The 27,555-nt window shown below is 44.7% G+C and overlaps 1 protein-coding gene across 4 annotated transcripts in view; it reads left to right on the top strand.

The window, feature by feature from the left end:
• The window catches only part of rnf19a (ring finger protein 19A, RBR E3 ubiquitin protein ligase), a 64,976-nt gene extending 39,146 nt beyond the window's left edge, over window positions 1-25,830 (top strand). Inside the window, exons 3-10 of one of the 4 annotated variants that reach the window (XM_037535494.1) lie at window positions 7,040-7,248; window positions 8,693-8,834; window positions 13,401-13,563; window positions 19,226-19,340; window positions 20,940-21,101; window positions 22,144-22,357; window positions 23,326-23,469; window positions 23,596-25,830. In XM_037535494.1, the coding sequence (XP_037391391.1) occupies window positions 7,040-7,248; window positions 8,693-8,834; window positions 13,401-13,563; window positions 19,226-19,340; window positions 20,940-21,101; window positions 22,144-22,357; window positions 23,326-23,469; window positions 23,596-24,325 (1,879 nt within the window). In that variant the 3' untranslated portion in view covers window positions 24,326-25,830. Of the gene's footprint in view, window positions 1-7,039; window positions 7,249-8,689; window positions 8,835-13,400; window positions 13,564-19,225; window positions 19,341-20,939; window positions 21,102-22,143; window positions 22,358-23,325; window positions 23,470-23,592 lie in introns of all 4 variants that reach the window. The other 3 variants (XM_017716935.2, XM_017716934.2, XM_017716937.2) reach the window with 3 other exon arrangements.
• Window positions 25,831-27,555: the final 1,725 nt, after the last annotated feature.

Genomic DNA, 27,555 nt, shown 5'->3' with positions numbered 1-27,555 from the left:
GCTTCTGGAAGAGCAAAGATTCCCATAAACACACTCCTAACCCTTGTGGGAAAGCCTTCCCTGAAGGAGCTGTTGGAAAGGGTGGGCCGACATCATATTAAACCCTATGGATTAAGAATGGGACGTCACTCAGGTTCATGTGTGTGAAGCCGGACGAGCGAACACTTTTGGCGATGTAGTGCATATCGGGCGTTTGTATTGTGAGAGCATGGAGCTCTCGTCATGTTCATCGCTATTCCGATCTTATTCTCCGCTTTGTGGCGTCATTCGTCAGGAATGCAGGTATTCTCTCGGCAGAAAAAAGCTCTTTTTACTCGGAGTGGGTGAGAGTGACACAGAGTTTGACATTCAGTGCAAAGCCTCCAGCCCAAAGCGGCGCAATGTGCCGTCATCAGCACTTTCTCAGGGCTGACACTGGTGACACTGTCAGCCTGAATAGAGTCTCTGTCATCGGGCCGTTGCAGCGGCACAGCGGGCCGTCCGCTGCCTTCAATCCTGCGTCCTGATTATTATTCATCTGGCAGTGGACGCTGCTGTCCCTCCCGCTGTAGCCTTGGCGTTCAGCTCCCAGTTTAACTCCACACTCTCCTCGCTGATAACTGGGGTCACTGGTTGCGGCTGTTATTCAGTAAAGGCTGAAGGGCTGTGAAGTTAATTAGTTGAGTTAATAAATGTGAGAGGATAATAATTTGTAATATTACCATCCGACACTTTTCAGCTTTCCCCTCCACTTTTAGCTCATTAGTTAAACTCAGTTCACGCCGTGTTAAATTATTTTTTATTTATAAATATTATATTTATCCTTTTTCACGTTTCCTGTTTTTTCTCATTAGTTTTAATTGTTCCGTTTTTATTATTATAAGGACTTATAGTAACAGCAGCATCATTGTTGGTAGAACACTTAAAGACGGTTCTTCGAGGGCTCTTTAGTAAAGGAAATGGTTCTACATAGAACCATGAACGCTCAGAGCCCTTTGCATGATTAAAGGGTTCGTTGTATCATGAAAGTGTTCTTCAGATTGGCGGAGAACGTGTTTCTATATGGAACCTTTTTTTGAAAAGGGTTCTATATAGCACCCAAAAGTGTTTTCTTTCATTAGATGTCAAGCTGGTAACAGCAGAAGAAGCATTTTGGGTGCTATATAGAAGCCTTTTCAAAAGGTTCTGTATAGCACCATCCACAGCACAGTCTCCATCAATCTGAAGAACCCTTTTATGATGCAAAGAATAGTTTCCTAATGGATCTAAAGGTGTTCTGCAGGAAACTGGTGGTCTCTACACACTTAAAGATGGATCTTCAAGGGGTTTTAGTAAAGAAAATGGTTCTATACAGAACTGTGAACAATCAAAGATCCCTTTGCATGATTAAAGGGTTCTTCAGATTGGTGGAGAACGTGCTGTAGATGGTTCAATATGAAACCTTTTTGAAAAATGTTCTGTATAGTGCCAGAAAGGGTTCTACTGCTATGATATCGAGGCTGTTACAATGGAAGAACCCTTTTGGGTGCTATATAGAACTCTTTTCGAAAAGGTTCTGTATAGAACCATCTACAGCACATGGTTCTTCAAGGATCCTTTAGTAAAGAAAGTGGCTCTACATAGCACCGTGAACACTTAAACAACCTTTTGCATGATTAAAGGCTTTTCAAAAAAGGTTCTATATAGAACCATATGAAACGCATTCTCCATCAATCTGAAGAATGGTTTCCTAATGGATCTAAAGGTTTTCTACAGGAATCTTGTGGTCACTGCACACTTAAAGATGGATCTTCAAGGGGTTTTAGTAAAGAACATGGTTCTATACAGACCCATGAACATTCGGAGAACCCATTCTCAGGTTCTTCAGATTGATGTAGAAAATGTTTTATATGCTTCTATATAGAACCTTTATTTGAAAAGGGTTCAAGAAACCCTTTATCATGCAAGAGGTTGTTTGGCTCTACATAGAACCATGAACGCTCACTTTCTTTACTAAAGAATCCTTGAAGAACCGTCTTTTTAAGTGTGCAACATTTAGTAGCGTCGTCATTGTGAGCAGGCACTGTGGCTCTCCGCTCCTGGATCACATCTTCTCCTGTGAGCTAATCTCAGCTTTGTTTAAGCCTTCTTTCCGTCCTCCGTTCACTCACTGCACTTAGAACCTCCCTGCTGGACTCACCTCTCACTTAGCTGTGACTGAGGGTGTGTTTGGGGTGGGAGCTTTGGACTCCCTGGACTTCGGGTGTGGTGTTTGGACCGTCTCTGTGGTCCTGCTGAGAACAAGTTTATGTACATTTGCAGAAATAGAGAAAGTCTAACCTACAGGGCTGAGAACTTTGCTCCTGACAAAACCGAAGATATGTGCATGTATGATGCACAATATATCGCCAAAAGTATTCGCTCGTCTGGCTTCACACCCATATGAGCTTGAGTGACGTCCCATTCTTTATCCATAAGGTTTAATATGATGTCGGCCCACCCTTTGCAGCTATAACAGCTTCAGCTCTTCTGGAAAGACTTTCCACAAGGGTTAGGAGTGTTTATGGGAATTTTTGACCGTGTTTCCAGAAGCATTTGTGAGGTCAGAGACTGATGTTGGACGAGAAGGTCTGGCTCACAGTCTCCGCTCTAATTCATCCCAAAGGTGTTCTATGGGGTTGAGGTCAGGACTCTGTGCAGGCCAGTCCAGTTCTTCCACACCAAACTAGCTCATCCATGTCTTTATGGACCTGCTTTGTGCACTGGTGTGCAGTCATGTTGGAACAGGAAGGGGCCGTCCCCAAACTGTTCCCACAAAGTTGGGAGCGTGAAATTGTCCAAAATCTCTTGGTGCTGAAGCTTTAAGAGTTCCTTTCACTGGAACTAAGGGTCCGAGCCCAACTCCTGAAACACACCCCCACACCATGATCCCCCCTCCACCAAACTTTAGACTCTGCTCAGTGCAGTCAGACAAGTACCGTCTCCTGGCAACCACCAAACCCAGACTCGTCCATCGGATTCCCAGACGGAGAAGCGTGATTGGTCACTCCAGAGAACACGTCTCCACTGCTCTAGAGTCCAGTGGCGGCGCTTTACACCACTGCATTCCACGCTTTGCATTGCGCTTGGTGATGTAAGGCTTGGATGCAGCTGCTCGGCCATGGAAACCCATTCCATGAAGCTCTCTACGCTGTTCTTGAGCTGATCTGAAGGCCACATGAAGTTTGGAGGTCTGTAGTGATTGACTCTGCAGAAAGTCGGTGACCCCTGCGCACTATGCCCCTCAGCATCCGCTGACCCCTAGTGAGGAAATTTCACGACTGGACTTGCTCCACAGGTGGCGTCCGATCACGGTACCACCCTGGAATTCACTGAGCTCCTGAGAGCGACCCATTCTTGACTGGAACGCGTGAATTCAATTATGTGGATGGATGAGTGAACACTTTTGGCAATATAGTGCATATGGTATCGAGTTCAGTTAATTATTTTTTCAGAGGAAAAAGCAGAAAACATAGGAAATGTTTTGATGTTGAGATCCACGATATGCTCAGAAAAGCATATTGACTTCATTCTTCTCACTAACAATAAAATACCGTCTTATTGCCCACCCTTAGTTCAGATAAGTATGTTTAAAACGGCTGTCTGAGTGTTCAGTGTGTCACCTTTATTCCAGCTTTCATTCTTTTCAGACTCTTTCGGTTCCTTTCAGCTCCTCTAAGAACCTGCAGACACGCCTCCAAAGTTCAGTCTGAGAAGCTGGTTGATGATTTTCTGAACTAATCAAACCCATTCAGTGGTGCTGAGGTCTGAATTCTGGGGCGGTCAGTCCATCGTTCAGCTGCTTTGATGTGTCCGTCTCCTTTTCTCAGTGCAGTTCTTCTTGATCAGCTACACGTCCTTTCAGACCCACAGTGCTGAGTGGTCTTCTCACAGTGGAAGGATGGACAGAAACACCTGTGGATGTTTTCAGATCTGAAGCAGCTTGATGTTCTCCTCTCTTCCAGAGACGGAAGCTGTAAAACATATTTTCATTTAAGGAGTAGTGATTGACGTCATGCTGTCTGATAAGCCCCCCACACACTCCACAGATGAAATGACTAAAGATGTTTTACGTACATCTCAGTTTTGTGGGTTATTGTTAGATCAAATGAAGCAGGCACATTCCCAACTTAGTAGATTCACATTCATCAGGACACGGACTCACACAACTGCAACATGCTGATAAACATTGTTTAATCATTAGCAAACCAGTGAGCTGATTTTTCCATGACCGAAGTGGGAGTTTAGTATGTTGGATGGCTTTGCCAGCACCCAGTAGCTAATTCTGTTCTGCTCGGTCAGTGGAATTATACTGGTTGTCATTATTTACTACCATCACCATTATAAGCTATAATGAGCTCTTTAACGCCTTTTAATTGAGCACTTTAACTCTACACCTACTTAACTCCCACGTCTCTCCAGGCATCTTCATTCTGACTCATTTCTTGCCACCAGATAAACAGAGATTGTCATAAAAGTCCCTTTACTATTGTGTCAGCATTCTGGGTGTACAACTGTATAAATTTTGGAGGCCACAGTTTGTGTTTAGGCCCGAGGGGTTCAGAAGAGAGGATTTGGGCCCAAGGGTTTTGGAATCAAGGGTTTAGTCCAAGGGGTCCAAAAGAGTGGGTTTAGGCACGAGGGTTTCGGAAGCGAGGGTTCAGGCCCCAGGGTTTCGGGAGCGAGGGTTCAGGCCGCAGGGTTTCGGGAGCGAGGGTTCAGGCCCCAGGGTTTCGGAAGCGAGGGTTCAGGCCGCAGGGTTTCGGGAGCGAGGGTTCAGGCCGCAGGGTTTCGGGAGCGAGGGTTCAGGCCGCAGGGTTTCGGGAGCGAGGGTTCAGGCCGCAGGGTTTCGGGAGCGAGGGTTCAGGCCGCAGGGTTTCGGGAGCGAGGGTTCAGGCCGCAGGGTTTCGGGAGCGAGGGTTCAGGCCCCAGGGTTTCGGGAGCGAGGGTTCAGGCCCCAGGATTTCCGTAGCTGGGGTTCAGGCCCCAGGGTTTCCGTAGCTGGGGTTCAGGCCCCAGGGTTTCCGTAGCTGGGGTTCAGGCCCCAGGGTTTCCGTAGCTGGGGTTCAGGCCCCAGGGTTTCCGTAGCTGGGGTTCAGACAGGAGGGTTTTGGAAAGCAAGGGATCAGGCCCCAGGCTTTCGGGTAGCGATGGATCAGGCCCCTCCCAGGGTTTCGGGTAGCGATGGATCAGGCCCCTCCCAGGGTTTCGGAAAACGATGGATCAGGCCCCTCCCAGGGTTTCGGAAAACGATGGATCAGGCCCCTCCCAGGGTTTCGGAAAACGATGGATCAGGCCCCTCCCAGGGTTTCGGAAAACGATGGATCAGGCCCCTCCCAGGGTTTCGGAAAACGATGGATCAGGCCCCTCCCAGGGTTTCGGAAAACGATGGATCAGGCCCCTCCCAGGGTTTCGGAAAACGATGGATCAGGCCCCTCCCAGGGTTTCGGAAAACGATGGATCAGGCCCCTCCCAGGGTTTCGGAAAACGATGGATCAGGCCCCTCCCAGGGTTTCGGAAAACGATGGATCAGGCCCCTCCCAGGGTTTCGGAAAACGATGGATCAGGCCCCTCCCAGGGTTTCGGAAAACGATGGATCAGGCCCCTCCCAGGGTTTCGGAAAACGATGGATCAGGCCCCAGGGTTTAGTGGTTAGGGTTTAGAAGCAAGAGTTTGTTTTAGAGTAAGCTTTAAGCCAAATATCGCTTCTGCTCCTTGTTTTAAATGAAGTGTTTTAGTAAAAGCGCATTTCTGTGCAGATGTTCTGCTGGTGGTACAGACTGCCGTGCCTACAAAGCTTTTTAACATTTTAAATGTATTTTTTCTTTAAACTCACAATCTGAACAATCTTAATTGAATTGAGCAGTTGTGAGGTCAGAGTTTCGCAGCCCTCTGGTGACTGAGGCTGTGCAGGTCTGCTGCTGGCTGTCAGCGATGTCCTCAGCGGGGGAGGATTAACACCGGCGTTAATCACAGGTGCTGTCAGCATGTGCGGCTGCCGCTCCTGCGCTCCTCTCATCCCTCAGCTCTCTACGTGAACACATTCTGGTGTGTTCTCTGCTCAGAGTTGAAGTGCTGAAGATGACCTCAGTGATCCTGTACCTGAGGGACTTTCCTAACGGCTATCAGTGATTCCATTGTATCTGTTAACTCCTTAAACTCGAGCATCAGTTTCCCAGACGTAGGTTAAGCAAAATCTTGGACTCAATGGCAGTTCTAGTTCTGAATCACCATTAGAGAGTATTTAAGTCCAGGCTTTGGCTTAATCTGGATCTGGGAAACTGGCCCTAATAAATGATCTGTATATGGTTATGACTGCAGAGTTAGGTAGCTTCACAGTAGTCACTGAATAATTTGTAGTAGATATTTAAAGTGAGGGTTTAGGACGTTTTGGAAGCGAGAGTTTTCTACCTGAGGGGTTTGCAAGCGAGGCTTTTCGGCCCGAGGCGTTGCGGAAGCGAGGCTTTCCGGCCGGCCCGAGGTGTTGCGGGAGCGAGGCTTTTCGGCCCGAGGCGTTGCGGAAGCGAGGCTTTCCGGCCGGCCCGAGGCATTGCGGAAGCGAGGCTTTCCGGCCGGCCCGAGGCATTGCGGAAGCGAGGCTTTCCGGCCGGCCCGAGGCGTTGCTGAAGCGAGGCTTTCCGGCCGGCCCGAGGCGTTGCTGAAGCGAGGCTTTCCGGCCGGCCCGAGGCGTTGCGGGAGCGAGGCTTTCAGGCCGGCCCAAGGCGTTGCGGGAGCGAGGCTTCAGGGCCTCAGGGGTTTTAACACTGTGTAGAGCTCTAAAGTTGATTCAAGTGTGTATTTTAAGTGGTTGCAGTTTGAGACATTGGTTCACAGTAGCTTGCTCTGCAGGGCTGTTCCTCACATCCATTAATTTTCATATAAGACCGCACCGCTTATTGTAAAGCAGCCTGTGTGGTGAGCTGTAATTTTAACTGTAGTTTTGTCTGTAGCCAGATTGCTGCGTCGGCTTTCATGTTGCTTAATTTTTTACGTTTAGAGTTTAAAAACAGCTCTAATAGCTTCTCCCTGTTGAATGTTACAGGTATGCAGTCATTGCCTTCGGCTGTGCCAGCTGTCCAAAGATCACATGCGGTCGCGAAGGCTGTGGGACGGAGTTTTGTTACCACTGTAAACAGCTATGGCACCCTAACCAAACCTGTGATGCTGCCAGACAGCAGAGAGCTCAGAGCCTCCGACTGCGGCCTTTCAGATCGTCCTCGCTCAGCTACAGCCAGGAGAGCGGGGCTGCAGGTACAACACACACACAAACGAGGGAGAGGACGGCGTGAAAAGTTCGGTACACAAGCATAAAGAAAAATGAAATGAGGTAGCATCAGCTTGACACTGTGTTTTGAGTTTCAGTAGAAGAGCTGTGTGTTGATAAAAGGAGAAATTGAGAAAAAAATTCAGAACCAGATTTATTATAGTATGTAGACACATGGAGTTCAGTTCCAGCTGTTGATGTCTGTAATTTATTATTTGTACAGACATTACATAGTGTGCTCAATTTATAATATAATAATTACTAATAATTTACTATGTGTACTATTATAATAGTATACAGACAATACAATAATAAACATCAAACTTGGGGTGGGAGATATGGCAGAAATATCAGGATGCAAGACGTTTTTACCAGGTTTTTTGAGACTTAATAAGTTGGAACAGACAAAATAGAACCTGTAGTGCCAAATATAAAATTGAACAAAATAATAATAAAATAAATAAACCTTCAACTAAAGTGGTTTTTGGGACATGTTGACCTCAACTTCAAAATGGGCATGTTTTTAAAGAACGATCATCATCAATTTCTCAGTTTCAACAATTTGATACGTTGATATGTCTTTAAATATTTTTCTATAAAAAATATGGTTTACATGATTTGCATATCATTGCATTCCGTTTTTATTTACATTTTGCACAGCGTCCCAGCTTTTTTTAGAAATAGGGTGGTCATAGTAGTAACAGCAACAACAACAATAATAAGAATAATAATATCAATAACAGTGACAACAGTAGTGCTAGTAATAACAGTAATTACTGTTTTTGCGGTGTTTTATTATGGTTCTTATTACGGTTACTATTATAACTTTTTCTCTCTTTAATATTGTGATATCATTATTGTCTGATTAGTATAAATACCATGATATATATTTGAATTCTTATCACTCACTAAGCACTAAAAAGGTTCCACTGAGCTGAACCAACCTGTGTAGAACTGAATTAGAGCTCGAAGAACGTCACTAACACAGACAACATCTGTACTGAACCCAGAAATACAGATGTTTTTAAAGCAATTTCAATCAATCAATCAACCTTTATTTTGACTCGGAAGTACAATGAGGGCAACCCTCATTTTCAGTGTAGCCGAGCATTTACAAAAACAGGGATTGACGTGACAAAGAAAATATCTACATTTAATCATTTAAAATTAATTTTTTTTATATATAACTGGAAAAAAAAGATAAAAATAATAATAAAAATAAAACTTGAGGTTTAATTGATAAGATTAAGATCAAAAGAAGATAAGAGATTAATAAAATAATTAAAAAACACCGTAAAGACTAAATTATTACCACAAGTAAGTTAACCAACATAAACGTTTCAGTTCCGTTTAATTTGTTTAGCAGTTTCTACGAAAGACTCTCTCTAAGCAGCTTTTAACACAAGAATGTCTGATTGTCTCGTTCAGCAGACGATATAAAGCCTTGTCCCCGCTGTGCCGCCTACATCATTAAGATGAATGATGGGAGCTGTAATCACATGACGTGTGCTGTGTGTGGCTGCGAGTTCTGCTGGCTCTGCATGAAAGAAATCTCCGACCTGCACTACTTAAGGTGAGCGCCCACAGACAGATAAGAGATGCAGCAGAAGACGGGAAGACCCCACGCTTTTTCATGTGTTTTTAAGCCAGAAATCGGTTTCCTCCCACTTCAGTCGAGACTTGTTTGATGTCCGAAGTTTGCTTCTTTAGTTTTAGCACTGGAGTTACGAGGCTAACGTAAGGTAGAATGGAGGGTTATGCCCCACAGATTAGCGTGGTGCTAACTGCATGTCTAAACCGTTACACACTCACATTAAACCATGTGGAATTATACAGTTGTCTCTCGAAGACTTAATTAAGTGGTTACTGACACTAAGATTTAATGTTGTCTATAAACTTGGGGTGAATTAGGCCAGCATAGATTAAAACAGACACTTTGAAGCCTCAGTTCTGTGCTTTTGTCCATTTTTATAGGTAACATTATTCGCTGTATTGCTAAAAGTATTCGCTCGTCTGGCTTCACACACATGAGCTTGAGTGACGTCCCATTCTTAATCCATAGGGTTTAATATGATGTCGGCCCACCCTTTGCAGCTATAACAGCTTCCTCTCTTCTGGGAAGACTTTCCACAAGGGTTAGGAGTGTTTATGGGAATGTTTTACCGTTCTTCCAGAAGCGCATTTGTGAGGTCAGACACTGATGTTGGACGAGAAGGCCTGGCTCACAGTCTCCGCTCTAATTCATCCCGAAGGTGTTCTATGGGGTTGAGGTCAGGACTCTGTGCAGGCCAGTCAAGTTCTTCCACACCAAACTGGCTCATCCACGTCTTTATGGACCTGCTTTGTGCACTGGTGCGCAGTCATGTTGGAACAGGAAGGGCCCCACAAAGTTGGGAGCATGAAATTGTCCAAAATCTCTTGGTGCTGAAGCTTTAAGAGTTCCTTTCACTGGAACTAAGGGGCCGAGCCCAAATCCTGAAAAACACCCCCACACCATGATCCCCCCTCCACCAAACTTTACACTCGGCACAATGCAGTCAGACAAGTACCGTCTCCTGGCAACCGCCAAACCCAGACTCGTCCATTGGATTTCCAGACGGAGAAGCGTGATTGGTCACTCCAGAGAACACGTCTCCACTGCTCTAGAGTCCAGTGGCGGCGCTTTACTCCACTGCATTCCACGCTTTGCATTGCGCTTGGTGATGTAAGGCTTGGATGCAGCTGCTCGGCCATGGAAACCCATTCCATGGAGCTCTCTACGCTGTTCTTGAGCTGATCTGCAGGCCACATGAAGTTTGGAGGTCTGTAGTGATTGACTCTGCAGAAAGTCGGTGACCTCTGCGCACTATGCCCCTCAGCATCCGCTGACCGCTCTGTCATTTTACGTGGCCGACCACTTCGTGGCTGAGCTGCTGTCGTTCCCAATCGCTTCCACTTTGTTATAATCCCACTGACAGTGGACTGTGGAATATTTAGTAGTGAGGAAATTTCACGACTGGACTTGCTGCTCAGGTGGCGTCCGATCACGGTACCACGCTGGAACTCACTGAGCTCCTGAGAGCGACCCATTCTTTCACTAATGTCTGTAGATGATTGGAAAACCTGAATTCCATAATCTGGATGGGTTAGTGAAATACTTTTGGAAGTATAGTGCATCTCCAAATAACGTCTACATCTTTTTCCGTTATGTCTCCAAATAATGTCTACATTCTTGTTTTCCCATAATCTCTTATCAAAATGTAATGACTTCAGCCGTGTCTCAAAATCATCCGCCCAGTTTAAACAATTTTTTTGTTGGGTTTTAGCAATTACAGTATGTATTCATGGGCAGTGAACAAGATAAATACGTATGAACCCCATCCCAAACAATCCAAGGCAATCCTCATAAATATGAAAAAGAAATACTTCAAAAAGATGTGGAAAAACAAAGTTCCACATTCTTCACAATTTACTAAAACAGGGCTTTGATGATCTCATTCATTGCACTTTACTTAACCAGGTTCCCACGTTCACTACCTGCCATCTGGCCTCAGAGAAGATTTCCATTCTAAAGAGTTCTGACCTTTGCAGATAGTACCCATGAACTCAGGAGGCAGATTCTCTATGAATGGTCTCCAAACTTTCATAAATAGCAGGTCATTGCCCCTGAAGTATATTAAATACAGGGTGATTCACAAAGATTTATCCGATTTCAAAATGATTTATTTCTCTTGTAAATCATCACAGATCAGTGCAGTGAGCTGTAAACAGTTTAAATGAGCGTAAAGTTTATTATGTAATTCTACAAGGTCTCAGTCTGAACCTCCTCCAGCTGTACGGACGACATCAACACCACAGTCAAACTCATCCCAGACTGGACTGAGCGTGTCGGGCGTCGCTGCTCTCACGGCTCTTTCAGTGGGATTTCGGAGATCATCCAGTGCTGTGGAACCAGCGCCGAACGCTCTGAGCTGCTGGAGCTTCACTGCTGATGAAAATCCCGCTGCTCAGTTCTGACGGATTCACTCTGATTGACGTGGAGAACGCAGAACGTTCTGCTCAGGGGTCTCAGCTCCTCTCAGACTGAAGGAGCTGGTCAGAAACTCTCTGACCCCCTCTTACAGTTGGAGTGTGATTGGTTCCTCGGCGCCTTGCGGTGGTAAAAATATGCGTGATCGGGGTATATTCTGTATAATCTCTTGTATTGTGTTGCCCTTAATAGGTTGCAGAAAGAAGTACATTGTCTGATTTTTGGATGACGTCTGCACCAGCGAGTTAGGCAAAATAATATTAAATATCCTGTTTAAACTCCTCCCCTTTCCCCCCCCCCACACCCACCCACACCTGTCATGGAGAGAAACACTCACATAGCTCATTGACCCTCCCTATAAAACACCGTTTCACTCACAAATACGTCACAGTACAGACAGAGAAGGAATGATCTCATATTAACTGTGTATAGCAACCTGACACCGACCGGCTCAACGGCGTGATGATTTAGGCATGCAGTTAGTCGCGCTTGCCAACTTTCAGTTTTGAGTGCAGTGTTACGCCTCCCAAAGCACTATTTTTAAACACCGCTCATTGTCTTTAGCGTGTAGACCCATGGTTCTTAAAATAGACCCGACCAGTAAACATTTTTGCTCCGTCACAGTTATAGACAGCTAAACCAAGCCTTTAAGAACACTAAATACCTGGTACAGGTGTGGCGTTTTAAAGCTAAATTTCTTTTGAGGGAGCTTAATACATTAAGAGAAGTAATTCAGTAATTTGTAGTGGGTTATGGTTGGCAGCAGATGATGAGGATATAAAATTAATAGTTCAGATTTAATCGAATTTATAGCTGAATTAAGAAATTAGAATGTGTTAAATGAGAGAGAGAGAGACTAAAGAAAGAGGGAGAGAGACTGTAAAGAGAGTGAGGGGGAGAGAGACTGTAAAGAGAGTGAGGGGGAGAGAGACTGTAAAGAGAGTGAGGGGGAGAGAGACTAAAGAGAGTGAGGGGGAGAGAGACTAAAGAGAGTGAGGGGGAGAGAGACTGTAAAGAGAGAGGGAGGGGGGAGAGAGACTGTAAAGAGAGGGAGGGGGGAGAGAGACTGTAAAGAGAGGGAGGGGGGAGAGAGACTGTAAAGAGAGGGAGGGGGGAGAGAGACTGTAAAGAGAGAGGGAGGGGGGAGAGAGACTGTAAAGAGAGAGGGAGGGGGGAGAGAGACTGTAAAGAGAGAGGGAGGGGGGAGAGAGACTGTAAAGAGAGAGGGAGGGGGGAGAGAGACTGTAAAGAGAGAGGGAGGGGGGAGAGAGACTGTAAAGAGAGAGGGAGGGGGGAGAGAGAATAAAGAGAGGGGGGGGCTGTAAAGAGAGAGAGTGGGGAGACTAAAGAGAGGGAGAGACTAAAGAGAGAGAAGGAGAGGGGGAGAGAGACTAAAGAGAGAGGGGAGAGAGACTGTAAAGACTAGAGAAAGAGGGGAGGGGGAGACTAAAGAGAGAGAGAGAGAGAGAGAGGGGGGGGGGGGACTAGAGAGAGAGAGAGAGGGGGGGGGAGACTAAAGAGAGAGAGAGAGGGGAGGGGGAGACTAAAGAGAGACGAGAGAGAGAGATACTGTGCTAGTGATACAAAGAAGGTAGAGCTGCAGGAGATCCAGCCGTGCTCTCAATAGGCTACAATATGGACCAGTTGGACATGGTTGTGCAGAAAGAACATATAGCCGTGATGCAGGTGTGTTTTGGGCACGTTGGTTGGCTTTCTCTCAGATGTCTTCGTGCAGAGCGTGAGCGTGAGAAGAGACCCACAATCCTGAGTCTCACGCCAAAACTGAGAGTTGGCAACACAATCAGCTCCATGCTAATTGGTTGGGTAAACGCTTCCACTGCTTGTTGGCTACATAAGCCTCATATATTCAGGGCAAAAAGAAGTAAACTGCAGTCTCCAAATTATGTCTTGGCTGATCACCTACATTCAGTGTAAGAGGGAAAAACTGTATGAATTAGATTTCTCAATTAAATAGTAAGGAAATGACTTAAATTGTGAGCAGGGAAGTCGGACGAAAGCTCTGTGAAAAGACTTCCAAAGAACAGGATTGGTAAACCACAGAGTCATTGACATGGAGTCATGGCCACCCGGTGAGATGCTTGATCTTTAACTCCTCTCTGCCTCCCACAGCCCTTCAGGATGCACATTCTGGGGTAAGAAGCCCTGGAGCCGGAAGAAGAAAATCCTGTGGCAGTTGGGCACACTGGTGGGCGCTCCAGTTGGCATTGCGCTGATCGCTGGCATCGCCATCCCTGCCATGATCATTGGTATTCCTGTGTATGTGGGCAGAAAGGTGGGTGTCATGTCTGTCTGTCTGTCTGTCTGTCTGTCTGTCTGTCTGTCTGTCTGTCTGTCTATCTACCTATCTAGTTTCAGTCTTGCATCCTAATATTCTCTGGAACGGTAATCCAGTTTAAGGCCAGTCACATTTCTTCTTTTTACCCCTACCTCGTGTTTTCAAGTGTCACCTTGCCATTCGAAACTGATCTTCAAGATGCACTGGTTGAGATCTTCCCTCTGAAATGAGACCCTCTAATAAAAGAGCATCACTTCATTAACAGCTACTAGCGCCGCTCTGTAGGCGACCCTGCCCGTCTGCAGGGACAGCAGAGGAGGGGAAAGTTCAGGATCATTTGGGGATCATACGCCTTCAAAGAGGGGGCAATTATTTATCATCACCCCCCCCCAATTCTGACCATAATAGATTGAAATGACATTAAACTAAGTTGATACAATGCGTATCATAATTAACAGAAAATTCTCAAATTTGTGGGTTTCTTTGGTCTCTTGCTCATCCATCTTGCCAGTTTTTCTTTTTCTCTGAAAAACCTCCGTTTGGGGGTCATGTAGCTCCAACCCTTCACCCCACCCCTCTATCTCAACGAGAATCAGGACACTAACAGAGGGCTCGGTGGTAGGGGCGTGGGATGAAATGGGACGTACCTAATTCCACACTTTACTTTGAGATAATTGACGTGTTGACAGTATATAAATATTTAGATTTGCTGTTGAATGATGTATGATGTCATGCATATTTGTGCCAGACTACTCAGCTGCAGCCATGACTGCATGAATTTACAGGCAGTTCATGAAAAACAAAATTTTGGCCCATCTATAATGACTTTTTTTTAAAAAGGCATGTTTGACTCTCTGTAAAACGTTCTGTGATGTACAAACTAAATTTCCAGTTGGTACCGAAGACGAGTTTGAACTTGTACGCTAACCTATGTGTAATGAGGCCAATCCACAGAGCAAGAATTTAGGCCGGTGTGGCTGCAGAGCAGAGCACAGCATAGGTCTCCCTTTGAGCTTTACAGATGAGCTCAGCAAATGTGGGGGTGATGGGTTTGCAGACTCGAAAGTAGCGAGGGAGGTGAGAAACCAAGACTCAAACTCAGGCTTTTGTGCTCAGTAAATCCACAGGCATTACCACACAAAAGTGGCAACGGCGAAGGTGTTTTTTCCAGACTGTCAGTCAAAAAAACAAAACAAAAAAAAAACATCTGATTGATGTATAGATAGATCTATAGATATCTAGATGCGTAGCGGCCAACTGTCTGTCTAGCTAAACCAAACAAAATCTGATGTTTTCCTACCCAACTGAAAGTTTTCAGAGGAGTTCCACCAAATTAGCAAATTTTGTATTATTCAGCTTTTGAGATGTAAACAGATTCAGAGGGTTTGGTGTGAAACGGTTCAGATGTATTTACAGTGGTGGTGATGGGAACCAGGCGTCGCCATGACTACAACACAGATATAGACATTTTATTTACCATCCAGAACCACCAGAGAACCTACACGAGTCTTCTGAGCTTATATGGAATGTTGATGATGGAAAATAGTGGAAATTCTGGAATAATGAGTTTTCTTTGGGGACCATTTTGCCGCACAGCGCCCTGCATGTCTCCCTCCACCATGAATGGAGTTGAAGTTCTCTAAACTCTCATAAAACAGCGTCTCGGTCATCAGGCAGTGAATTCAGAACCAGCTCATGTAGGAACTTTCTGTGAGGAGCTTTTAGAGGGACGTCTGGTTCCCATCACCACCACTGTGAACGGTTCTGACTCGGTAAGTTTATCTAGAACGGAGCGTTTCACACCAAACCGCTCTGAACCGCTCTTAACTGTTTAATCATGCAGAAATTTTGAAAAATTGCTGGACTTCACCTTGAGTTTAACTCACTACTTTGACACGGTTGACGGGATGTGCATCATACACTGTTTCTGTTCATTACAGATTTCTATTATACTTCCGTTCAGCCTATAACAGTGTAGCCCCACCCACCCACCCAGGGATTGAAAGGAATGCTTCAGCTTGGACTGAGCACAGCCAATCAGAACAAAACTCATTTACATGTATTAGTCTTAAAGAGACGGTAGCAAAAACGGCCTGATTACTTCGAAGGTATAAAGAGAGAAGGAGAGGTTAGAAAACAGTCATATAAGTATGAATTAATGAATTTTTGATAATTAAAACAACACAAAAGTTTAAAGAGGTCCTATAAGAGGCTGGGGGTGGTATAGGGACTGAGCCCTTTAAGTCAGACTGTGGTAAATTCCCAAACAGGATAAAGTTCAGTAGTTAGTTGGGCCTAAGTCTGCTAGCAGATACGCTGCAGTATAAAAATTAAATGTGATCTGTATGTGAACAGATCAGCTCCTAAACTGACCCACATGCGCAAAAGAACAGAGCGTCACGCTCATATAGAGGTAAACAATCACGCCTGCCAACGAATGCCAGTCATAGGATCAGCTTCATCTTCACCAGCATCACAGGAGCATCATGCAGCTTCACTGACTGACCGCTGGGCTCCTCACCCAGAATGTGTTCAGGTCACCGTAAAAAGGGCGCGGTCACTTCTTTGGTTCACGTCCTCGGATTCTTTAATCTTTCCTTTTCAGCCTCGTTCTCCTGCGGCCGCGTTCGGAATTTTTTTCAGAATTGCTTCGAACGTGAACGTGGTTTGGATGAGTCTCTGAATTTTTTGGTGCAGAACCAGCAGAACCGAGTCTCAACAGCGCAAAATTATGACGAATGTCGAGTTGGACTGACATAAGTCGCATGAAGTCCGATCTGACTGTTCAGACGGAGTCGCACTGCCGCAGATCGGATACGGATTTCAGTGCCACATATGAAAGCGTCTCAATTCAGGATTCAGAATGTCAGATTCAGTGTGTTTATCTGTTCACACTGACGCTCAGACACACCTACCTGCTGTGTGATCGAAGCCTTAAATAACCCAGAAAAGTTCCGCAGTCTTTCAGTGAGGGCTCATGTAATGGAAATTGAAGTTTAGTTTCAGATCGCTTGTTTATTTATTCATCGTTCTTCAGAAGTAGGTGTGTGTTGTCTTTTTAGAGCATCTTGTAAAGATGAGCGCAGAAGAGTGAACTGGATTTTCCACATTCTGCTTGTATGACTGATAAAAAGTCCCCCGAGTTGGTGGTTAGTTTTGCATGCAGGCCAGTTTTAGTTTTAGATAAATATTGTTTTTCTGTGTGACGTTTTGATAACATTCAAGTTCCTGAATTCCAGACAGGACTTTTTTTTTTTTTTTTTTTTTTTTTCATATTTATTATTTACTTTCGTTTTGGCTTCATTTTCCATTCGCTTTCATATTTATTCAGTTTTTCTGCGCTGACATTCCCTTAGTTGGCGGCGCAGTTAATGTAAAATGAATGTATTTGTAATATGGCGCAGCCATGCCATGATGCAAGCCAGCGAAACCATGTGTATGAAGAAAGTGGCGCGTTGACATGCACCAACTTTTTCCTGCGTGTTGCTCCCGCATTATTTTTAATACTGACAGCTGCTGTTAATAGAGCTGTGTGGCATAATTGTCAGTCATGCAGCTTATTTAAATGTTTCACATTGTGTCACTGAGCCATCTGCTCACTGCTCAGATAAGATTATCTGCTGAATAAACGCATGTAAATTAAATATGAGTGAGCTGGGAAACCAGTGTTGTTCTGCTGGGACATAAACAAGAACAATAGGAAGCCTGTTTACTTACAGAGCTCATATACAGCTCTTAAGGGTGACAACAAAGTTATCATTTAACGATTGAAAAAATTATTTTTAAATAATATAGTATCTCAAAATATCTCAAAATGTAATAAATAAAATATTATTAAATAAAAAAAAACCACTAATGCTGTTCCACGTCACAAAGATCATAAAAAAATCATCAATGATCTTCTCCACCCACAGTGTAAGTAGTCATATGAATGAGTTGTGTTGGTGGGTCACATTTTTAGATAAGATCAGTATCATGAGACGCATTCATACCGTTATTTGCTTTAAATACTGATGTGATTTAGGCGGCACGGTGTGTAGCGCTGTCACCTCACAGCAAGGAGGGCCTGGGTTCGATTCCCCGACCGGGCGACCGGGGTCCTCTCTGTGTGGAGTCTGTATGTTCTCCTCGTGTCTGCGTGGGTTTCCTCCGGGTTCTCCGGTTTCCTCCCACAGTCCAAAGACGTGCAGTCAGGCCAATTGGACGTGCTAAATTGCCCCTGGGTGTGAGTGACTGTCTGTGTCTGTCTGTCTGCCCTGCGATGGACTGGCGACCTGTCCAGGGTGTATCCTGCCTTCCGTCCGATGACTGCTGGGATAGGCTCCAGCACCCCCCGCGACCCTGACGGAGAAGCGGCTTAGAAAATGGATGGATGGATGGATGGATGGATGGATGTGGCCGACTTTACTCTGAGGTCATTGTGGAAAAATAGGGTTAGGGTTAGGGTTAAAGATAAATGGATAAAATTCCATATTTTAGTGACGTTCCCTGATGGACAGCGTGTGGTTTGTGATGTTCTGTAAAATGCATTGATCATTAAAAACGTCTCTGGTGTTTCCTTCATTATGTGGAACACCAGAGACGATCGGTGACGCCAGTGGCTCCTATGGAGAGACAGGAAAGCGGACCCAAGCATGTATGCGAGTTTTTTGACACCACTTCCAGCATTTCTTCTGAAATGAAGGGTATTAATAGTGAGATTGTGCTGCAGTATCAGCCTCTACTCTTCTGGGAGGGCTTTACACTTGCTGTTGGATCATTGCTGTGAGGATTTGATTGAGCATTAGTGATGAGGTCAGGTGCTGATGTTGGATGGTCTGTTCTGGATCACTCCAACTCATCCCAAAAGTCCATCACTCCAAAGAACACAGCTCCACTGCTCCACAGCCCAATGCTGGGGGGGCTTTATACCCCCCGTAACCTGCTCTTGGCATTGAGCATGGTGACCCTAGGTTAGACGTCTACGCAGGACTGTTTTCAGTCCCATTCACGCAAGATTTCATCCTGCTCCTGCAGAAAATCTGACACAGTCTGTTCACAAACACTATCCTCTGCTGAAATAACACTGCAGTCTTGGTCGTCAGACTCACTGGGTAACCTCACCAAATGCCATTTATTCCCAGTAAACACAGAGCAGGAATTAAACCACAGAGCGGTTATTTTTGGTGTTCCACTGGGCAGCTGTGGCCGTCGGACTGAAGGCTCCACCGTCTCTGTGAGCTACGAGAATCTGCCTGTTCATGTGATCGGCTGCTTCATTTGAACTGTTTTACTCATCATTTTATGGTTTATATACGATTTAGTGATCGTGCTTCTTTATTTAGGCTGGTCATTAATTTACAGGGTTTCTCTTAATGCGCCCTTCGTCCCGCTCCCACCGACAGTGGGCTGTTTTCTTGTTGGTCCCAGCCTGCAAGATATTGTGATAGGAGTCTAACTTAGGCTCACGTGCAGCTGCTCCAGAGCGCCCCTTCTGTTGGTTAAAGTGTTTCTGTGGGGACTCTACAAGCTGTATCAGCAGTTAGTGAATTCTCTCATTAGCAGGATTGTCTGGATGCTTTTGAACGTTGCACTTAGTGCATTTATGCAGGGTCGTCTCTATTGAGCTTGCAAAAGAATATATTTCTAACTGCCGTTTTTCTTTATTGCTTCTTTTCAGATTCATAACCGCTATGAAGGAAAGGACATCTCAAAGCACAAGAGGAACCTGGTAATCGCAGGCGGAGTCACGTTGTCCGTTATTGTGTCACCAGTAGTGGCTGCAGTGACCGTTGGTAAGGAAACCGTTTTAACGTCCAGTTTCCTCCTGGGCTGGTGTCAGAGACAAAAGTCGCCTTATTACATAACGTGAAGTTATGAGGAAATGTTTTGTTGTTGGAGAAGAGCTGTCAAATGAATTTGTGGGCTTTCAAAGCTGATGGCTGATGAGGAGTGATGAGCAAGCTGCTCACCTGGTTCTAACAAATCAATACCATCTGACGGCGCTAGAATAATTTGCTTATGTAAGTTTAACAGTCTTTCTGTTCGTGACTGGCTTTTACTTTTTATTTATCTGTTCATTATGTCACTTTACTATTTAGAAGTGCTAGGAAATCAGTAGTGCAGGCACGCCCAGCTGACGGCCACAGGACAGCGCACATCAAGTGGATTATGCACATGGGGCGGGCAGTATGACGGAATTTTAGAATGTCCTTATACTCTATTTTGGGAATAACATGGATGTCTATACTTAAACATTCATTACAATTTGCATTGCAAAGTGAGCATATTAAGACAGGTTTGGATTTAATGCAGTGTAGTTTGTAAAACATTGAATAAACATCATTGGAGTTTGGTATTGGTAGTCGTGCTGGGCGATATGACCTCATCCATATCTTGATTAATTGAATGTTTTGCCTCGATAACAATAAATGATTATTTTTTTGTTTTTTTGCCCTCATAGTTCACTGACAGGGTTTGTACTGTAAATATGTTCTGCATATCTTAATGTAAATTGTCTCTACAGCCAGATAACAATTCATGCGCCTTTTCCGTTAGTCCAACTCGACGTTCTTCATAAGAAGAATGACCTAATCAACATTTGGGGTGATATTTCTGTAAGAGAATCCTCAAAACCCTCAGTGTTTGATCAGATTTCTAAAGAAATGTCCGAACGCAGCTGCAGGAGAACGAGGCTCAGTGTCGAAGAACAGCTTAAAAATCAGAAAGCAAAGTTTAAAGAATCTGAGGACGTGAACAGAAGAAGTGATGAGCCCAGCTGTCGGTCAGTGAAGCGTCACGATGGCTCCTGTGATGCTGGTGAAGATGAAGTGACTGGCGTTCGTTGGCAGTTGTGATTGTTTACATCTGGATCTGGCGTGACTCTCTGTTCTTTTGAGCATGTGGGTCAGTTTAAGAGCTGATCTGTTCAGACGGTCACATACAGATCACATTTAAAGATAATCTGATCAGCCAAACAAAATCAATCAGATTTGGGCCACTTACCTGCTGTGTGAACGTAGCCTTAGATTCCAGGTCACAGAGTGGATGTGATGAGGTCACGTGGTGATAAGTTTTAAGGGGAAAGTACGTGAACACACAGACGGGAAAGCAGAGCAGAATAAAAAAATAATAATAAAATTTACTGACTTGGGCAAGATTACGATTAATCACCCAGTCGTTGTAGGATTATTATTGTTGATATCAGTGTTTTTTATTTATTTATTTATATTTGGCACTACTGGTTCTATTTTGTCTGTTCTTATTATTTAATATTAAGTATTGTGATGCATTTTTGCCCCCCCCCCCCATATGTACAGCATTTAATTATTCCTTGAAAAGAAAAGAAATGAGAAACACGGTGCATCCACTAATTGTCCATCGCTCTGCGTTAGGTATTGGAGTGCCCATCATGCTGGCGTACGTGTACGGCGTGGTGCCGATCTCGCTGTGCCGTAGCGGCGGCTGCGGAGTGTCTGCGGGGAACGGTAAAGGTGTGCGGATTGAGTTTGATGACGAAAACGACATGAATGTGGGCAGCGGTGCAGCAGCAACCGGTGAGTGACCTTAACGAGTAGATTCCTCGAGACCACCGGTGGTCCCAAACCGCACTCGGTCATGTTCCTCATAACGTTCATATTCACTGAGCTCCATTCAGAAGCTGGGCGTCGTGTGAGGCTGTAGCTCTTCTCTCCAGTCTAATAGACGGTGACGTCATTTTAAACCCTTATAATAAAAGAAGCTGAACTTTGTTTTTCTACTGAAAGTCGACCCGTTTTTCCCCAAATCTGGGCTCTAAACTATAAACAGACGGCGTCTCTTCAGTGATCTGCTCTGGAAACATCACTTTTAGAAGACAACACAAAGAGCGGCCGAGATTTTTGGCTTTTCAGCAGTAAATTGTGAGCATATAGTGATATGTGTAGATCATAAAACACACGTTCTGTTTATTTGAGGGGAACTTTTACAATAAATAAATAAATAGCATTTATTAAATGCATTAACTGAATAATTTGCCTTATGATTTGGTCACGTAAATTCAGATGGACATACCAAAACATGCCCTGGAGAGCAAGAGGTTAAGTTACTGTTTTCATTACATTTTTTTTGCCGAACTATTTCTTAAAAAAAAAAAAAAACTCAGCTGATTGATGAATCACAATTATATCTGTGTTGGTGAAAATATATAATGCTGTGATAATTACCTCGCAATTTTAACATTTATCAAAATTTTTAGCCACATTATTTCAGGATCTGTTTCAGCCACAAAAACGTTATTGGTCACTGATACAGGATTAATTAATTACTAATACATCTATCAATCAGTAAGAGACATAAGAGAAAGCCATGAATAAAGACAGAGGGAAGAAAAGAATATGAAACAAAAATACTGGAGTGTGCTTTTCATCTGGCAGTGATGTACGTCGTGTGGTGTCCAGCGTGAGCTGAAAGTGTTAGGAGGGCGTATAAACGGACGCTGGGCGTTGTTGGTGTCTTCCAGTCTCTGTAATCTTCTCTCCTCAGTAAATGAGAGCCTGCTGGGCTCCTCCTGAGGTAGAATATTAATCTTAATAACCGTGATCCTCTGTCTGTGTGCAGACACCACCTCTGTGGCGGAGACCAGGCATAACCCGAGTATCGGCGAGGGCAGCGTGGGCGGACTGACCGGCAGCCTGAGCGCCAGCGGGAGCCACATGGAGCGCATCGGAGCCATGAGAGACAACCTGAGTGAAAACGCCAGCACCATGGCCCTCGCAGGAGCCAGCATCACCGGCAGCCTGTCCGGCAGCGCCATGGTCAACTGCTTTAACAGGTAAATGCAAATCCTGCTGTTTATCCTTATCATTGTTAGTAGGCACGATTACCGCATTACTAAATATCCTACGATTCAGTTCAGCTGTAGACAAACTCACTAGTTCACTAGTCACCTCAGTTCACTAGACAAACAAGACACAAACATGACTAGAGGAGATATTTATGCACCTTTTTTGTTGTTTATGGATTTTACTTTTGAAAATGGTCCACACGTTTTATTTTGGTGGGCTTTATTTGCCCAGTCTTGGTATTGGAGTACTTAACCATGGGAAACAGGGGTCCTGGGGGCCACAGTGCCTTCTGTCAGTGCAGGAAAATAGGGGTGGGGGATGGTTTTGTGAAAAAGAGTTAAAATCTGCATTAAAAAATGTGCATTATTTGAATTTAGATGCTGTTTGCATACATCTCTCTTTAGTGACTGTATAAAACCATGGAGGAGGAAGTTTGTGGTGTGGTCCAACAAATCGTTACCAAATATCAGAAGAATAGCTGTAACAGACGAAGCTTTGTACCCAGAGCTGTAGGTCATTAACCACAGTGGACACTCACACTGACCACCAAACATCCTCATTTATTGCAGCATAAACATCTTCGTCTCACTCTGTAATATTCAATATACTATTAAAGTACTATATATTTTCTAGCACATCTGGACCTGCTTGCGTACATTCACATGTACATATATCCCATATCTTGTACGTCTCCTGAGCTCCTTTCACATTGGCTGTTTTTTATCATTATGCTTTATTCTGTGTTTTCATTGTATTGTTTTATTTTTTTCCCCTTTGTTCAATACTTGTTGAGTCTGTTTGCTTGTCTCGTCTGTTTAATGTTAAATCTCATACACGTGTGACTCACCAAGACAAACTTGGCGAAGCAAAGCGATTCTGACTGATTATTCAGAGCAAATGGTGAGAATGTTATTGAAGGTGCGTTCGACAATGTTCTCCGCTGTTTCTCCTGCAGGCTGGAGGTTCAGGCTGACGTCCAGAAGGAGCGCTGCAGTCTGAGCGGAGAGTCCGGCACAGTCAGCCTGGGGACAATCAGTGACAACGCTAGTACCAAAGCAATGGCTGGATCCATTCTTAATGCCTACATGCCTCTAGACAGGTCAGCAAAAGCAAGACGTAGCGAAAAGTCAAATTTTTGCAGTAAAAAATGAGGCGTTTTCCGTAGCGGTCTGTTTTACAGACCACAAATGAGATTCATCGTGTCGCTCTGTTCTGTGTTTAGCAGAGACGGCAGCAGTATGGAGGTGCAGGTGGACGTAGAGTCCAAGCTGGGGAAGCTGCGGCACCACAGCGGCAGCAGCAGCATGGACGACGGCAGCACAGGCGGCCGCGGGGGCGGTGTGTGTTCCTCTGGCTGTCCGCACGAGGGCAAGTGCGGCTCGTCCCGCTGGGCCAAGGAGTCCTCGTCCTCCTCCTCGTCTTCGGGCAAGAAGAGCAAGGGCAAGCTGCGCAAGAAAGGCGGCGGCACGAAAATAAACGAGACGCGAGAGGACATGGACGCTCAGTTGCTGGAGCAGCGCAGCACCAACTCCAGCGAGTTCGATTCGCCGTCTCTGAGCGGCAGCCTGCCATCCGTGGCTGACTCGCACTGCAGCCACTTCTCCGAGTTCAGCTGCTCCGATCTGGACGCCTGCCGGCCATCCTGCTGCACCCACGAGCCTCACTCCAGGCCCTCGAACGGGGCCGGGGCGGTCAGCCCTCTACCTGAAGTGGAGCACGACCGGCTGGAAAACTGCCCCGTCCCCGTTCACCTGCCCCAGGCTGCTGCTGCTGCTGCTACCGCCACAAGCGGAGGGGAGCGCCCCCTTTGCCACATCACCAAGGAGAACGTTGGCTTGATCTGTGCACCTGAGCTAGACCCCAGTGTTACGGTGGGATCTCCTAAAGAACATAATAACAACCTCCCTCAGCCAGGCAGCCCCGTGCGCAATGCCTGCATTCAGACTGAGATCTAGCGCTCGTGGGGAAAAGAAAAAAAACAAAAAACAAACAGTGGTTGTGACATCACAACACAGTAAGCAGGAGGGCAGGAGATGAGCTAACCCAAATGCTAGCTTTCAAAGCTAACCTCACGCCCAGTTTTCTTGCTGAGGATTATTGCACACAGACTCATTTTCTCATATATATATATATAGATATATAAATATAAGAGGGGGTTGAAAAAAAGCAAAGCTTTTGTTTTTGTGGCGGTTTGTTTAATTTCCAGGTCGGCCAGTGTTGATCACAGAATGTGGCGGAGGGAACTCGCGGTCGATTAAAGAGGCCGCTAAGAAAGGGGGTTAAAGAAGGTCACCGGTTCCGCTTAACGGAGCGAGTAACGCTGGAGGAAACTCATGAAGAGCAACAGACGAATGTAAGACGGCAGGTGATGGACAGATACGGATGGTGGCTGATGATGTAGCTGTTTAATCACATATGCCTCTATTTCAGTGACGGTTGCTGTGATTGAGGGTTGTTTATTTTTTTGTTTTGTTTTTTTTCTCAATCTTTTTTTTTCTTTTTTTTTTTTGCCTGAGCCTCATGAATAGTGAGCTATAGTGCTTTCAGGCACCTGACATTTACACAGAAAAACACCGTATATATTCTCTCAGTTATATAGACCAAGTTATATCTGTGGTTGGAGGGATCCGCTTCTACTCATAACTCAGACTTCAGACCGTTTTAAAGGGTTTATGATGCCTTCATAGCAGCGTTTATCAGACAGAAAAACCTAAGAGGGACCAGGCAATGATGGACTTTTTTTTTTGTTTTATTGTAAATGGTTTTGTTTCTCCTTTCTAAAGCGATTATACTTTGTGTTTCTCTTTCTTTTCCATTTTTGGAAAGGTGGTTATGTGTTGAATCCCTGTGTGGGGTGCTCTGGATACAGCTTGTGTCGGCGCCCTCTTCTGGTAGGTTAAGGAAACTTGCGCCACAGCCCTTTTGATTCAGCCGTATTCGTAAAATATGTTGAGCAGAGTAAAGTGAATGGGAGAGGCTGAAGTTAAAGGAATAATCTGGCTTTTTTCAGCATCATCTCTGTTAACTGTGTCTCATACAGTCCGTTACCACTGACAATATTATTCTGTGCTTGGTGAAGGAACAGAGCAGCTCGTTAGGCACTTTACGGGAGAGCTCAGTGGGCAGATACTGAGGCGTCCAGACGAGCGCTGCAGTATTCCTTCAGTTTAATGCTTGTTAATTGGCTTTGTATGGTTGAATCAAAAGGGTTTGGATCCACTTTAATCCCTGTAAGTCTGACATTTCTCAGTTCAAAGGTTATGATGGTAAAATCACACCAATGCATTCAGGTCGTTTGAAACACCTCATGATTAATAAGTGATTTTTTTTTTTTTTTTGTACCTATGTTGACTCATGGTGCCTTTTGGAGTTAGAGAGAAAAAACGTTTGTTGTTCCTCCATTATGTGTCTTTCAGAATAATAATAAAAGAAAAGAATCAAACAGCAGAAATGGATTAAATGAATGTCGGTGTGACCTCAATCGTGGTTGTGTGTGTGTGTGTGTGTTTACATACATACATGGATCAGGCGTAACATTATGACCTTGTTTCTACGCTCACTGTCCACTTTATCAGCTCCACTTACTGTATAGCTGCACTCTGTAGTTCTACAGTTACAGACTGTAGTCCATCTGTTTCTCTGATACTCTGTTACCCTGTTCTTCAGTGGTCAGGACCCCCATGGACCCTCACAGAGCAGGTACTGTTTGGGTGGTGGTGTGTTAGTGTGTGTTGTGCTGGTACAAGTGGATCAGACACAGCAGTGCTGCTGGAGTTTTTAAACACCTCAGCGTCCTGTGACCACTGATGAAGGACGAGAGGATGACCAACACAAACTCTGACTTTACATCTACAAGGTGGACCGACAAGGTAGGAGAGTCTAATAGAGTGGACAGTGAGTGGACGCAGTGTTTAAAAACTCCAGCAGCACTGCTGTGTCTGATCCACTCGCACCAGCACAACAAAAAATGGACAATGAGTGTAGACATGGAGGTGCTCATAATGTTATGCCTGATTGGTGTGTGTGTATTTTTTTCTTCCTCCTTCTCTTTGGTGGACACCATTGTGATCTAAAGACTGTAGGAACCTACCAAAGTCCACACCTGGTTGCGGACCATACTGTCCAGAACTACCAGAGAACCTACACGAGTCTTCTGAGTTCATATGGAATGTTGATGATGGAAAACAGTGGAAAATCCGGAATAATGAGTTTTCTTTGGGGACTATTTTGCCGCACAGCGCCCTGCATGTCTCCCTCCACCATGAATGGAGTTGAAGTTCTCTAAACTCTCATAAAACAGCGTCTCAGTCATCAGGCAGTGAATTCAGAACCAGTTCATGTAGGAACTTTCTGTGAGGAGCTTTTAGAGGGACGTCTGGTTCCCATCACCACCACTGTGAAGAGTCAAGTTTATCTAGAACTGGACCGTTTCATGCCAAACCGCTCTGAACGACTCTGAATGAGTTTGTTTACCATTTATGGAGGAATTGTGAAAGAAATGATCATTTGGACATCTACTCCAAATTTGATTGATCTATTAGTTATTTCTTTGATGTTTTTCCCACCTTTGAGACATCAGTGTTGGTGTTTTAGAAAGCTTTTTATTTTTGCAAGATTTACAGCACTCGCATTCCTAAAAGAACACATTCAGTATTTATTTCATACATCTGCTAAACTCTTACCAGCTAATTCATGTACAGATTTACAGGGCTTTCCTGTGTTTTACAGTCACTGCTGAGCCGTTTGGAACAACCTGCCGTGTTTTTACTCTTTAATCTGAAAGCACGAGACGTATCGGTGAAGTGGGAGCGAATGAGGAGTAAACTGATCCGCTGGCCTGCTGCGCTCATCCTGATCCTGAGAGAACAGTCAGTTGATGTTCCTCAGGTTACTCTGAATGGCCTGTAGTGGCTATTCCAAATAAAGGCACGTCTTGAATACACACACACTGCTGTCTACGGTTGGTTCCAAAACACACTACAAACCTCAGTTGCAAAAAGGTGGGACAGCACATCTAAATATAAATAAGAAATATTCTGAATCCTGAACCAAAACAACTCGGTCAACATTAGGTTTTTTTAAATAAACGTAGATGGATCAGGTGTAACTGACCACCTCCTCGTTTCTACCCTCACTGTCCACTTTATCTGCTCCACTGACTGTATAGCTGCACTCTGTAGTTCTA

Source organism: Pygocentrus nattereri, chromosome 27, assembly GCF_015220715.1.
Source record: "Pygocentrus nattereri isolate fPygNat1 chromosome 27, fPygNat1.pri, whole genome shotgun sequence".
Classification (NCBI taxonomy): Eukaryota; Metazoa; Chordata; class Actinopteri; order Characiformes; family Serrasalmidae; genus Pygocentrus; species Pygocentrus nattereri.
Note: the sequence above shows the minus strand (reverse complement) of the source record. Positions and strands in the feature narration are given on the sequence as shown.